The sequence below is a fragment of the Microtus ochrogaster genome (assembly GCF_000317375.1).
Source record: "Microtus ochrogaster isolate Prairie Vole_2 chromosome 14 unlocalized genomic scaffold, MicOch1.0 chr14_random_1, whole genome shotgun sequence".
NCBI classification, from domain to species: Eukaryota; Metazoa; Chordata; class Mammalia; order Rodentia; family Cricetidae; genus Microtus; species Microtus ochrogaster.
In genome coordinates, this window is record NW_004949096.1 from 18,086,804 (window position 1) to 18,100,957 (window position 14,154).

A 14,154-nucleotide genomic window follows, 5' to 3' on the forward strand; every position below is an offset into this window, starting at 1 on the left:
ATATCATTTTTATTTTCTATTAAATGTCATATTATGTATGTTTCTTCAAGTGAGGACTGGGGAGCTTCCCGGGAGAGACGGGGAGTGAGCGCAGCAGATCCCCAGCAGGCCTACACACCAGGAAACTTCTCCCCAGCCTCCCTAGCCCCAGATCTCCTAACTGAAGTAGGTACATCTGGTAGAGAATAGGATCATTCTTACCTCACACCACTCTGAACCCCAACACCATAACTCCTGTTAAATACTTTGGGCATCCGGTCAGAAGATGCCACCCATCTCGGCTGATGAGAAGGTAATAAGATTGAAAGCCCCAAGCCAGCATGGAGGGTGGTAAGAGATCTGAAAGGTGGGGTGAAGTGGAAGAGGGAACTGGGGGTTCATATGATCATAATAGGTTGTTTGTATGCATGCAATCATCAAGGAATTTAAAAGGAATACTCTAGTTCTTTAAAAAAAAAAATAAAGTTCCGAACGACAGGTTTGTCATCTAATTCTCCCTTTTCTCCCTCCATCTCATCTCCAAAGCAGGGACTATCCAGAGCCCATTGATTAACACTCATAAGGGCCCCAAATCACACTCAGACAGTACTGCACACTTTTATTTACAGAAAACACAAAGCATTTCAATTTTCATCTAGCAAACTGATCCACATTTTTTGTCTTTTTTTTTTTTTTTTGGCACAAAGAAATATCACAGAGAGAACCCAAGATCAATCAGAAACTTCTAAGATTCATCAGCCATTACTGATCCAGGGGTTGCCACAAGACTCAGAGAGACAAGCTCATCACAAACCAGAGAGAAAGGAAGTAGTCCTGGTTCACCTCACAGTAAAACCCTGCTCACCACCAGGCAAAGGTGCGCAGGAGGGACAGGTGCCCCATCAGAGGGAGTAGGAATCTGGGGCAGGAAGCAGGGATGGGGGAGGGGTGATCACTTTTCCTAAACTGGGAGAGCTGGTCCCTTTGTATCCATCCCTTACAATGAGAAGACAGTTGCAGAAGGTGGAAGTTGTGTGCTGGGGAGCCTCTCCTTGTATGTATGCCTGTGCCTACGTGTGACTGTGTGAGTGGGTGCCTGTAAACACTGTCCCCATCCACAGAGGGATTCAACATCCTCTGTCCCAGTAAGTCCCCTCTGAGACATAGTGCAAATTTCAGGGTCAAAGAGGCAGGAGGGAGGGGAGTGGGCAGGGATGGGAAGGACACACAGAAAGGGTGGGAAAGGCTGGAGGGAGGGGAGTGGGCAGGGATGGGAAGGACACACAGACAGGATGGGAAAGGCAGGAGGAAGGGGAGTGGGCAGAGGTGGGAAGGACACACAGACAGGGTGGGAGAGGGAGGAGGGAGATAAGGCAACAGTTTTAAAAGACCGTCCATAGCAGGTCCACATCAGCAAAACCAGAGCCACCTGCCTCCCACCCCCACCACACTCGGGTCACAAGAATGGTCGGAAATCGCGCTCCTCCACTAGGCTGATGGCCGGGTTCTTCAGCTCCTCCTCCGAGTTGGCCATTTTGTAGCCCAGCTGGGCCAGCACCTGCTGGCAGGCATTCTGGGCGAAGGCCACAATGTCATAGGAGAGGCGGAAGCGCCACTTTTCAGCCGTGGCCGCAGAGTTGCGCACTGTGCCGTACTTGTGCTTGCCCAAAGTGGGGTCGCCCCGTGTATTGTTCTGGATCCAGCGCGCCACATGACCGTCCAGCGGGATACCCAGGAATTCGTAAATCTCCTCTGTCTTCTTCATGGGGTTTCTGGCCAGGTCCTCATAGCGCACTAGCATGTACTTGCTCTTGAGCCAGGAGGGCCGCATCAGGCCGGTGGACACGGAGCTGGAGAAATCCTCGCACACTGTGGTGAGCTGTGTCACATCCAGGTTGTAGGGTTTCCTTCCTGTGCCGTACCAAAGCCGCCAGAGTCGGTAGGTGTCCCGGAAGGTCTCACTCCGGGAAGCTAAGATGCCACGAGGGTCTCGTACCAGCTGGATGACCTTGAGGTTCAGCCTGGGGTCTTCCACCAAGGCTCGAAGGTCATTCACCTCAGGCACCCTTACAGTCTTGATGGCCACGTGGCTGCGCTCACGACAAGCTTCAGCTGCCAAGGTCAGGTTCAGCAGGCCGCACTTGCGTACACAATCCCCTTCCTCCAAAACCAGATCAGGGGACCCTGGAGGGTCGCACACTGGACGGGAGCAAAGGACCCTGCTGGCTCCTCTGCGGAACACCCTGTCAGTGGTGTGGTTGACAGGTGGCGGCTTGATGTAATTCTCTAGAAAGTAGAGGTCACAGTCATAAAGGCTCCTCAGCAGGTCCCGGCTGGCCCCAAGCATGACCCTACGATCTGTGGGGCTCTTGCCCTGGGTGAAGCGGGGAATAAGAGTGTTCTGGACGTGGTAGAGAGGCTCGAACAGGTAGAAGACATCCATGTGCTGGTTGAAGAGCTGGCCCACAAAGGATGAGCCGCTTCGTGTGGTGGCCAGGATGAGGACGTGAGTCTTCCTGGAGAGGTTATAGGAGAAGGTGGGGCCCTCCTCACACAGCCGCCCTGCCAGTCCAGTCTCTGTCAGTCCAGGGCAAGTGTGGAAAGACTTGGCAGTGAACGTGCGGATGGCTGTGTACTGGATGGCAATGGAGGCCAGGGCAAGGAGGAGGACAGCCTTCCAGGAACATTGCATGGCTGGGCACCGTCATGGGGCTGCTGCTCCAAGGCACAGGGTCTGTGGACAGAGGACAGCCAAGGGTTAAGTGTCTCATATAATCAAGAGTCTTCTTGGAATCCAGGAAAACACCCAGCCCTGCCCAGTGATCACACATCCCTTAGGACCTACAAAGCCTACACTGGACGGTCATTTTCTTGGTGTCTCCTGGGAGCTTTTGAGAGCTAAACAGATAGATTCCCTGTGCCCCAAGAGCTAAGTAAATTGTGACTGCAGAAGCCTCCTAGAGTGAGCTCTGGTTTCCCTATGCCAACCCACTTACTGTGCCAAAGTCCAATTCCCCCAACTCCTGCATTTAGGGGTTGCCTTATGCCACACCCTGCCCCTGCCTGTGGCTTCTGCCAGTATCTCCTGGATCATGAAGATCATCTTCTAATCACACAGGCTGATACCCAGCTTCCCAGACACTGCTCTTTCTACCCATCCTCTAGCTACCCTCCGAGGAAGGAGATACACCCATTTCCTCCCCCAAGACACAAGTCCTAGAGAGCAAGGACTTGTGCCCCACTAATTCTAAGTTGACAGCAGAAGCCAGCAGGGCCAGAAAGTGCCCACATTGGGCCAAGGCCCTTCTCCCTTGCAAATGAGGGAGCCCAGCTACCTCCAAATGGGGACTTCGAGGCACCTTTAGTGTTATAGTCAACTGGCCTGGAGCAGGGGCAGATCCCAGAGGCTGCTGGGATATGTCTCTGCCCAGGACCCAAGGCTTGCTTCTGGCGGTGAGGCAGTGATGCTCGCTGCCCAGACAAGCTGCTCCTTCACCCTCTGGTCCACAAGAGAGAGGCTAGCAAGGGGCCATAGGAAGGTAGAAAGGGAAGTGCATGCCATGGGCTCACAACATGCCCCAAGCAATCTTGCAAGGTGGCCCAAGGGATGCTGACTCAGTCACCATGTCCCAAGAGATGGCAGGGCTGCCCCAGACCCAGGGTCAGGGACCTCAGCACTTACCGAAAAAGGACTGCTGCCCAGTGGAGACTCGGCTGCCAGTGTCTCAAATCCAACCTGTCCAGGAAGTGCAGTGATCTGCACCTCAGGCCTGTGGCCAGCAGCTGCAGGGACAGTGGGCAGGGTGTGCTTGGGCTCCATTCTCCCTCTCTTTACCCCACAGTCTGCTCCCAAGGCACAGTGACTTTGCCTGCTCCCTTGCATTGACTCAGGGCTCCAGCTGATCCAATACCATCCATGAGCCACGAAGCCCCAACTTTCAAGCTGCAACCTCTATTGCCCACCCCTCTCCCTACAACAAGCCATGATCCTTCTGGCTAGCATGCATGCCCAAGTGCCTGAGGTGGCAGGCCCAAAGGGGTTCTGTATTGGAAATGAACGCAACAACCCTGACCTTTCAGAATTCAACTGGTCCTGTGATGCAGGCAGGTCACCCAGGCCTTCGGGTGGAGAAGGTAGCTCCAAAGGGACAGCTGGGGACAAGGGTCTTCTTTCAACCATGTGCAGCATGCACGACAGCTACCTGAAAACCAAAGGCACACTTTACCAAACCCCACTAAAACACCAAAGCCAGCACGGCTTTAGACGGCACCTACTAAGTGCTCACACAGCACTAAGCCATTTACCCAAACGAGCAGATTCACTCTGTAAGCAGGTCTGGGCCCACCGCACAGGCGGTAGTACCTGCTGGGACCTATGGCTTTAACCCCCTTCTGGAAGCTGTATACTTTCTCCCCAAGACACAAGTCTTTCTCATGCCTGGGCACACCTGGCCTTCAAACATGCACCCGATTCACTGTCCCAGCCCACCCATGAGCCAGCATGGGAGGGACCAGAACTAAAGGGGAGGAGCTCTGAGACTCGGGATGCACGTTCTCTTTTGCCATTATGCCTGTTATTGGTTGGCTCGTGGCTGGGAGGTAGACTCCATCTCCCGAGCAAACAGAGTCACCATTTTGGATATTCTGTCATTCCTTACAAACTGCTCTGGTAGATCATGGGCCTACTCCCATTGCTAGGGTGGAGAATTCAAAGACCACTGTATGACTCACAACTGGGAACCAGCAGGGACCTGAGTCCCTCTGCAACAGTCTGGCCAGCACTCGAATCCCTTCACCTTTGGCTCAGTGTCCCAAGGAAAAAGGCAGAGCCTGCTTGCCTGGGGAGTAGCATGGGGCCTGGGGCACAATGGTAGAGGCTTGAGATCTGGGAATCCCATTTAAAATGTGAAACTCCACTACCACGTGGAGAAATCAGTACTGCATCACCACTGAGAGGCAGCTAATAGGGTAAGAGGCACAGTTTGGATTCTTGGGAACCTCTCAGCATGATCAAAGTCATGGTCTGGACCACACTCAACATAGCCCCTGTGGCAGAGGACGCTGCCCCATGGAGGGAGGGCTGAGGAGAGTGGGAAGCCCTCTTTACTTTAATCTCAGGTCCCTGCCAGGTGCCCCAAGAGAAACCCAGCACTCTTCCAGCCAGGGAACACCAGCAACAACAGAGCCCCCTTTCTTCCGCTGTGACTCCACCAAACTCAGTCACGTTTCTTCACAGGCATCTACCAGTGATCTAGACCACTAGGCACTGACCGAAGACCACAGAAAGTCAGCACTCTTGAGGGCTCCCTGTCTTCCTGTTGAGTGCTCCACCCCTGCCCCACCTCAAGGCTATGAGATCAGCACCCCACAACCCATTTAGCAGAAAAAGAAGTTGAGGCTCCTCGGGTTACAACAGCTTTTTCAGGTTCATGCCCCAAACTCATGTTCAAATCCATTTGCTGAATCTGCTCCAGTGCCACCTCTATTTCATCTCTGGTCTGCATCAAGACAGGGTTTTTTGGCCCTTAGCACCCCACCCTGCAATTGCAGCTCTAAAGAGAATACACACAGGTCTCTTCAGAGGATAGCCATGCTTCTTGCCTAGGAGAAGAGGGACAGTCCGAGCTCTTTCCCCAGTTTCCCTTCCCACACCACTTGGAGAAACTCAAAGGCAGGTCTAAGAGTTGAGGTTGTTCTCAGAGACGTGGTCCCCTAAGTGAGGAGACTTCTCTCAAGGTACAGCACGGGCACTATGGGCACAAGTTTGAGATCCAGCTGAGGACCATGTGCCCGCCTTCCAGGAGGGCAAAGGCAGAGCATGAGAACAGGAAGGAGGATGCTAGGAACCACTGAGCGTGCCTTTCTCTCCTGCCAGCCTGGCACAGCCAAGCCCAGAGTTGGCCAAGGGTCCTTGGTATGCCAGAGGCATTTGTCCTGGAAACCAAGGCCTGGGGGCCAGGTCTGGTTGTTCCCAGGCAAGTCTTGGCTTCTGCAAGAGATTTCTCAATGCCCTACTTTTCCAAGACAGACTTGAGGAGCCATACCCCTTCCTGGGTTTCCAGTAGTTTCTGGTATGGCCTCCCTCGTTGATGGGTCAAACCTTGGGCACAAGAATCCAGAATCCCACTTTCTTGTGAGAAGCTAGTGCCCACCCAGGAGAAGGTTCCGACTGCAGCAGCACAGTCAGGAGTGGAGGAGGATGCTGCACAGAGAAGCTCTGATTTGCAGCTAAGAGCTTAAGCCAGCATCACACCAGCTGCCAATCAGAGGGCACACACATCGGCTGAGCACCAGCTAGGTCTGAATTCACTTCTGCAGTCTCTAAAGGTGGCCTAACCAGAGCAGTGGCTGTAACTGACATGAAATATTTATTCATACCCAGCATTATGACAAGACCTTGCCTTGCAATTGACAAGTGACCTCTGGCCCCAGCTCCACGGACCCCAGCAAAGCTCTCCTAATTTTTGCTTTGCTTTTTTGCCTTAGGGAAGCACCTCAGAAATAATTACCTGCACCCCTAGAGTCTGCTCTAATACAGGCAGACCTCTGTAAGACTTTGCCCACCACTCCTTCCCAAACCACTTACCCTACCAGAATTTTCTGCTCTAGACTGCTGCGGTGTTATTTCTGCCTACTCTAGTGGTCAGAACTGGTAGTGCAGCCTCTTAGCTTTGTTGTGTTGGGAATAGAGGCTTAATGGGAGGGCCAAAGGTCCTGTGGTGGGTGGGAGGTGTGGTGTTGCAGACTGCAGGAAAGTGTGATGATGGCACCTCCACCCAAGTTCTGACTTCGATCCACAAAGAGGCAAGCAGCAACAGGCAGTCTGGCTCTCTACTCCTGACCTTCCCCACTGCCTGCCCCACAGTGCCCAGGCTGGAGAAGCAGTGTTGTACACAACGCCACTAGCAGGAATGCCCTGCATCTTCTGCCTGTCACTAGGTTAGTGACACTGGTTCACACCTATTTGTACCTAGAGTTTTCTTCAGATCTCTTTCTTCAGATCTTCGCCTCTCTACCTTAAGGACGACCCCATATTTAGGGCCAGCTGAGCCACGTTCACATGGGACAGAGGGAAACCCCGTGGACAGTGGGAAAACTCAAGTCACTCTCCAGGAGAGAGCAGCATTCAGTGCCTGCCCTCCCCACCAACCACCAGCTCAGTCTCACTCCCCACCCCATCCCATCCTCCTCCCAGGAGAGGAACTAAGAGGCTGTGGATGGGTGGGCACTGCTTACAGGGAGCTTTGAGTTTATTATGTTTGGGAATAGTCCTGTGGAGTGACCTCATCCCCGGGGAGGAGCTGGAGAGGTGTTTGAAGACAAGGTTGGCCACTGAGACAACTATCCCTGACCCGTCTTAGTGCTCCCTTCTTTGCCATGGTGACACCGCCAATCAGCCTTCTCCTCTCCAGCCTTCAACACGCCTGGTCAAGGCTCCATTGTCTTACAGTCAAGCACTAACCCTGAGCAGGTAGACCTGAGGGACAATGGTTGGCTGGAGGTTGCTGAGGTCACACAGGACCTGCAATAAGCAGAGCTTTAGAGAGACCAAAGCCTGTAGGGAGTGGTTGAGGCTATTCTTGGACAAGTGACTTCTTTCCCCAAAATGTTTTTCTGACAGCCCAGGGAGCAGGGCGCAGAGAGCAAGAGAAATGAGCCTGAGCATCAGCCACCTGAACAAAACCATGGCACAGGGACTCCTGGGCTCCGAGGGCAGGGCACTTGGACAGGGAGGAGCTTAGCTGGACGGCAACTTCAGGAAACTGCACGTCTAAACCCACTGTCAGCTCTGATCCACCATAGACGTTTGTTTGGTTAAGGTTTAAAAGGAAAACAGCCAGGGGATTTCTTTTCTACCAAGGAAAATGAGGTGATGAAAACGGGGCAAAGAGAAAAGAAGATCTGGGAAGCATGAAAGATGGCACCAGCTCCGCTCCAAACACCAAGTAACTTGTGGGTTTATGGGGTAGAGCTTCCTGGCAGCCAATGGGAAAAGGAAAATAACTCAGCTACACGCTTTACAGGATCCATAAGATAAAACACATGATTATAAGATATCTGGTGAATAGAGGCTGGGATCATGAGATCTCCCAAGAGGTCGCCAAAGTCACATACCACCAAAATCCCACAAAACCCAAGGACAAGTTCCCGAGGGCTGTGTGCTGGAGCATCCTTCAGAATTAGCAGTATGGTGGACACAGAGAGACGTTGCAGGTGTTCCAGTCCGGAACAATGGAAACAAAGTGCTCCTCTTTGCTGCCACGTCTGTCTCCACTTTAACTTCAGTAAGTTCTGCAGGTCTTTCCTGCGGGATCTGCATGGCAGGTGTCCTGTGCCCACCCTCTGGAGTCCTTCAGCAGAACCAGACACTCTTTTGAGCATCCTCAGCAAGAACAGGTCTTACTGTCAGGGTTTTCAAGGTCGACCAGCTGTACAGAGGGTTACTAGTCCTTTTTCATTTGCCATAGGCACACTGCCATCTCCAGGCAGGTCATTCCCGTATCCACGAGTGCAGGTACTGAGGACACAGGACACGCCTGACCGTCTCAAGCGTCTTCATAAAGTTGTCATCAGCCTTGAAGGAAAGACCTGCATGGGGAGGTTGGGTGGGAACCTCCTTCCAGCTGTTTGGCGGCTCAGAACCTTTGAGCCAAATGCTCAACCCCTGCTGCCCTCTGTTGCTCTGAGGTGTGAAATGAGAGAAACAGAGCAATCACAGATGGAAGCAGGAAGTAGAGGGTAGGAACAGCTCAACATGGTGGGGTATAGACAAGACTCATGAAGGGGTGTCCTCTGGTGTGAGTTCAGGGACCATCCTGGACCACCACACTCCTGCTTGGAAATGCCCGCCCATGGGGCTAGTCCCACCTGCAGGGACCTCAGCTTTAGGGGAAGGAAGTTGCTTCTGTCCTGTGTCTGGTGGCCTGGGAGCAAAGTCCTCCCTGACATGGGGTGAGTGACTGCCCTCCTGTGCTGACACAAGGGCCTAGTATACAGGAACCCGAGAAGAGAGATGAGTCAGAAAGCTGGTCCCTGTCTCAGTCAGGCTAGCCTGTGAGAGACGGAACTACTGCCCCAGCACCAGACGGAAAGGCCCCGGTTTCCTGTCCCCCTTAGCACAGCCACGCCGGTTGGAATAGTACTAAGGCCCCACCCACTGAATTCTGGTTTGGTTTGGGCTTCAGTCATCCTCCCAACTTCAAGGATGAGGAAACAGCAGCAGAAGCTGGGCAACACAGCTGCTGCCCTGTCGGCAGCTGACAGAGTGACCTCCTGTTTCTGCATCCTTGGACCCCTGTCTCTGGACACCTGCATGAGGCCCTCCTGCCCCGTGTGCACAAGAGCTGGAGACTGAGAGTGAGAGAGGACAGGGCATCAAGGTTCACCTAAACCCTGAGGTTTAGGAGGGATCTAGATGACCATGGACCTGGATCCCACAAAGGGTTGATCCCGCAGAAATAGCTAGTTGTCAGCAAGGCCGGGATGCCCATTCAACTGCAATGACCCAAGCCCTGATTGCAACCACAGAGTTTAGGCCCCAGGCCACATAAGAACACCAGTCAGCACCAGGACACAAGGAGCAGATGCAGGGAGTGCAGAACCAAGGGGGCCACCCCAGATAAGCTCCTGACAATCATTACCTCACCATCCACCCTCTGGTAGTGTCCCCTGCTGGGGACAGGGGCTACCTATTGCTCTTCCTGAGGGCTCCCTGCCGTATGAATGGATCTAGCTATTTCACCCTTCCATGCTGAATCACAAGAACAAAAATGATCACAACTGGATGTGGCTGTTACCGTCCGCACCCCACCTCAGGACCCCGGGGGAGCGATAACTTAGAAGCTACGACCCAGGAATGTCACAATCCTCTGCAGCCAAAAAAACATCAGAGCAGAAAACACCAGATCTGAAATTGCTTGAACTGGATAAAGGTCTTAGGCTCAAGGCCCAGAGAGGCAGCCTTTCTCTCTTCTCCTAGACTGTGCCACCCAATCTGGTACCAAGTACATCACATGCCTGTGTGTCCTTCATCACTTCTCTCAAGTAACAAGCAGAATGATAATCTCCGACTGCTACAAAGACCTCTACAATAAAGGGTAATGTAGGTATTCCCCAAAGTTCAGAACCATGGTGTGGCTGCCACGCATTACCCCAAGGGACCTCCTACAAGCTGAGGGTGAAGACACGGCTGTGTCTACTTCACATGTAAGACTCAGAAAGGTTAGATAATGGACCAGAGATGTCTCATCAAGTAAAGGTGACTGCCACCGAGCCTGCTGGTCAGAGTTTGATCCCCAGGACTCATGTAGTAGAAGGAGAACCGCCCACAAGTTCTCCTCAGACCTCCTTACAGACGTTGTGGCATGCACACATCTACATACGTACACCCACAAGATAACTAAGAATACGTAATTCCCTTTTTAAAGAAAGCACATTTAGGTGGCTGGATCACAAAAGTCAGATGTGGCAGTGGGGTGTGGGAGGGTCCCTAATCTCTGAACTTGCCTATAAGCTTTCCACAGTCCATGCTGGAGAGTGAAAGCCAGACCCACAACTTCAGGCAGCCTGACCCTTTCTGAGCCTGGCACATAGAAGGGGAAGGGCACACCCAATTCACAGGACTCAAACAAATCGAGTACAGTGTGTCCTCAGCACAGGGATGGGTCCGCAGCCATCACTCAATTAGTGCCATCTTCAGAATGTCAGCAACACACAGCCTTTTGTCATCTTCTCTAGCCTGCACAAGCCTTGAAGGATAGCTCCAGGAATTCCCTCCGTCAGTGTCAAGTTTGGGGCACCTTCCTACTCAAAAGTCCCAAGAGACTCTCTGGCATCCCAGAGACTCCAGAGAAGAGTGGGGGCCTTGACTTCCTCCGCATCCCTGGGTCCCCAGCTTACAGCCCTTCCAGCTCCAATCACGGAACAAACACAAAGCGAGGATCTCTAAACATTTAGAAATTGCGGGAACCCTGTGCCCCCACACAGCACCATGGGGATTTATAAAGAACAAATCATGCCTGACAAACTTGATAGCTTTCCTGATAGAATTACAAGACTGGTGGATGAAGGGAACACGGGCAGGGTAATATATCTTGATTTTTAGCAAAGCATTTGATACAGCGCCTCAAGTAATCTTACAAAATTAATTCAAACAGACTTGGCCCTCAGCTCTTGTCATGGAGCCTAAAGGCAGGAGGGGGCATGTCCCAAGAGTCCTGAGTAGAAGAGGCAAGGCCAGGAACAAGTCCTGGAAGGCAAAGAGTCTGGGAGTGGGGGCAGGGCTGCCCGGCCAGTGCCAGGCCACATCTTATCTAACATCTTCATTAATGGTCCTGAGAGAGGGAGCAAACAGTCCGTTAATGAAATTTGCAGAGGATATTAAATTGTAAGGTGTTGTGAACACCAATGAGGACAGCAAAGTGGTCCAGAGAGACTCAAGGCAAGACTCAGATCGCTGGCAGAGACAGGGTGGGGGTGGGGGCACAAGGCAGTTGCCAAGCTTCTTGGAGAGCTAAAGGGAAGGAGGAGAATGGTCCCCCAGGCTGCTGTGCAGCTGAGAGAGGTCATAGTTAGCTTGGGTTCTGGCCTGACCGAGCAGGCAAACCCCAGGAATCTTATTTTTGGCATCTGTAAAATAGAAGAGCCAGCAGCTAACTCCCTTGCAGCTGAGATAGCTGGTAGGAGTGGGCGGAGGGAGTTCAGGGAGCTGGGGACAGATTTCCACCTTATACGAGAGGGCCCTTCAAGCCATGGGTGTGCTACAATGAGAAAGGGTCTGGGGAGGAGATTCTGCTTGTGTGTCACTGGCGGCCTGAATTTTCCTAGGCCATGCTCCCCAATACTGTGGTGCTGAAACTGTTAGAATAAACCTCTCCCCCCTACCAGCTCCAACCTAAGGACTGTGCTCCTAAATCCTGATTGTCATAACCACATGGCCCAGCTGCTCCAGGATCGGGGGATGGGGACTGAGCCCTTCTCTCTGCCATAAGGTCCCTTTCTACCTATACCTCCTTTGTCCTAGCCCCAAGGGGCTCAGCAAGCAACCCTTCCCTAGGATGTGAAGCAAAGCCATCTAGCCTTGGAGGGTTCTTCTCACAGGTTTCTGGCTAGGTAGAGTCTCAAAAAGAGCCAGGCTATAGAGTACCAGGCTGAAAAAGCCTAAATAAATCTCTATGAGAATAAATGAGCGGCTGACCCCCAGACCCCAGCGGGGGTGCCAGGCTTTTCTCAAGCAGGCCATCCCAGACAGGTGTCAGAGCACTGACCAGCACACAGGGGAGGGAGCCAGGTGAATCCCTTCGCATTAGATAAGTAGCCATGCCACTCTCCCCACACACTGGGGTGCTGCTGTGTGTTCCCCATTAAGGAACCTGACCTTCAGGAGCCTATTAGGCCCTCAGTTTGCAGAGAAAGGAACTGAGGTACTGAGGCACCAGAAGCTTGGAAGCTGAACCAGGAGATCGTGGAGGTGGTCCCCAAGGGAGAATCCTATCGGGTGGAGAGAGGTAGCCTGTCCTCTGGGGGGGGGGGGACCTTGTTTACCCATCTCTCTTCCCAGCAAAGAGAGTTGGTCCAGCTGCACCACACTTGTGGAGCCTGATTTTACTATATATTTCCCTTCCTTCCCCCAATGCCTCGCTACACCGAGTCCTCTGAACAAGTCTGTTTCCATGGAAACCATACAGTGACTCAGGGCTTCGGGACCTTCTCAGAACCAGATTATGACTGTCAGATGCTCCCTCCTCACCACACTTTCAGCCTCCCAATGTGCAAGGATGGGGCACAGCAGATGGGCAAGAGGAACCCGGGGGCACAAGCCAGACCTCACTGAGAACCTAATGCCCAAGGCTACTGCACACTCAGTGGAACAAAGACAGATCCCTCCTCCAGGGCAGCCTAGCTTACTCCTATACTAGCACCCTCAACCTAGCTCCTCTGGAGCCAGGGCCCTTGGGAGAGGGCACAGAGATCTACATCCTCCTCTGAGCAGAACTGACATGGGGGCCGGGGTGGAGAGAAGCAGGGTAATGTAGGGTGCTCAAATGCAAAGGGTCCAAAGCTCCACAGATGCTCAGCAAAGAGGATGTGGAGCCTGAGTGGGGGAGGAGAGGGGTCTTCAGGGTGCTGGGGAAGGTGAAGGAGTGTGACCTCAAAGCCCCAGCAGTGCTGGGTGGATATCAGCAGTGGCCTCTCACTTGCACAGCCCACAGACACTGTGGTCTGAGCTGGTCTTGAGCCACTCACCCACCAAGACCTGGGACGACAACAGCAAGCAATGAAAGTTTAAGGGGCCAGGCTCCTTGCAGGGGTCCAAGACCCAAGGGCATATCCACCCCCTCCTTTCTTCTGCAGCTCCCTAAAACCCCAAGAGGGCAGGGAATAGAACAGATTGGAAGCTTGATCTCTCCCTGGTGAATCCAGCATGTGAGTCATGACGGCAGAAGCACTTTGAAAAAGAAACAGGGTCATCATGATGCCTAGAAGTGCGGTGGTTACTGGGGACTGGAGCCTGGGAACTGCCTGCCAGCTTAGGTGTCTTTGTGAGACAGCCCAGCCCCACCTCCCACCTAAGGGACTGAGGAACCAGGGAAACCAATCTCGCTCCCTGGTCTATGAGCTCCCTGTCTATTTGCCTCTTACACCTACTGGTATCTTTGGCTTTCCAAAGCGGCTCCCTGCCCAGCCAGGATCCCTGCCTCCTGCCACCATTCTCAGTTCCTACTGTTCCTAAGTTCCACAAGATTTTGGGCTGAATTCCTGCCCCTGAGAAGACATGCACCTTTCCTGTCCAGCCTTAACCTCTCAGCCATCAGCTATAACATCCCCGGCACCTGGAGGCCTGGATCCCCTGGTGCCCAGGAGCCTCTTGTTTAAACAGTTGTTAAGTCCATCAGGAAGCCAGAACTAAGATTGTAATCCAGAAAGGGGGCAGACCTGGAGTAGGGAGAGGTGACATAGCGAGGCCCTGAAATCAGGCCAAGGTGCCCCCCTAGCAGGACCATGAGATCTTACCTTCCTCAGATAGCTTAGCCTTTTAACCCATGGGTCCCAGATAGGGTCACAGTTGAATGTTACTGTAAAGTCAAACACTGTGTCCCTCCTCTCTGGAGCCTGAGAGGAACTGACCAACACACACACACACACACACACACACACACACACACACACACACAC

At 52.9% G+C, this 14,154-nt stretch overlaps 1 protein-coding gene across 3 annotated transcripts in view; it reads right to left on the reverse strand.

Moving 5' to 3' along the window:
• Window positions 1-572: 572 nt before the first annotated feature.
• Chst1 (carbohydrate sulfotransferase 1) overlaps window positions 573-14,154 on the reverse strand; it is a 14,658-nt gene continuing 1,076 nt past the window's right edge. Inside the window, exons 2-4 of one of the 3 annotated variants that reach the window (XM_013352751.1) lie at window positions 4,053-4,181; window positions 3,662-3,715; window positions 573-2,713 (exon numbers count right to left, since the gene is read on the reverse strand). In XM_013352751.1, coding sequence (XP_013208205.1) covers window positions 1,436-2,671 — 1,236 coding nt within the window. In that variant the 5' untranslated portion in view covers window positions 2,672-2,713; window positions 3,662-3,715; window positions 4,053-4,181 and the 3' untranslated portion in view covers window positions 573-1,435. Of the gene's footprint in view, window positions 2,714-3,661; window positions 3,763-4,052; window positions 4,182-14,154 lie in introns of all 3 variants that reach the window. The other 2 variants (XM_005364128.2, XM_005364129.2) reach the window with 2 other exon arrangements.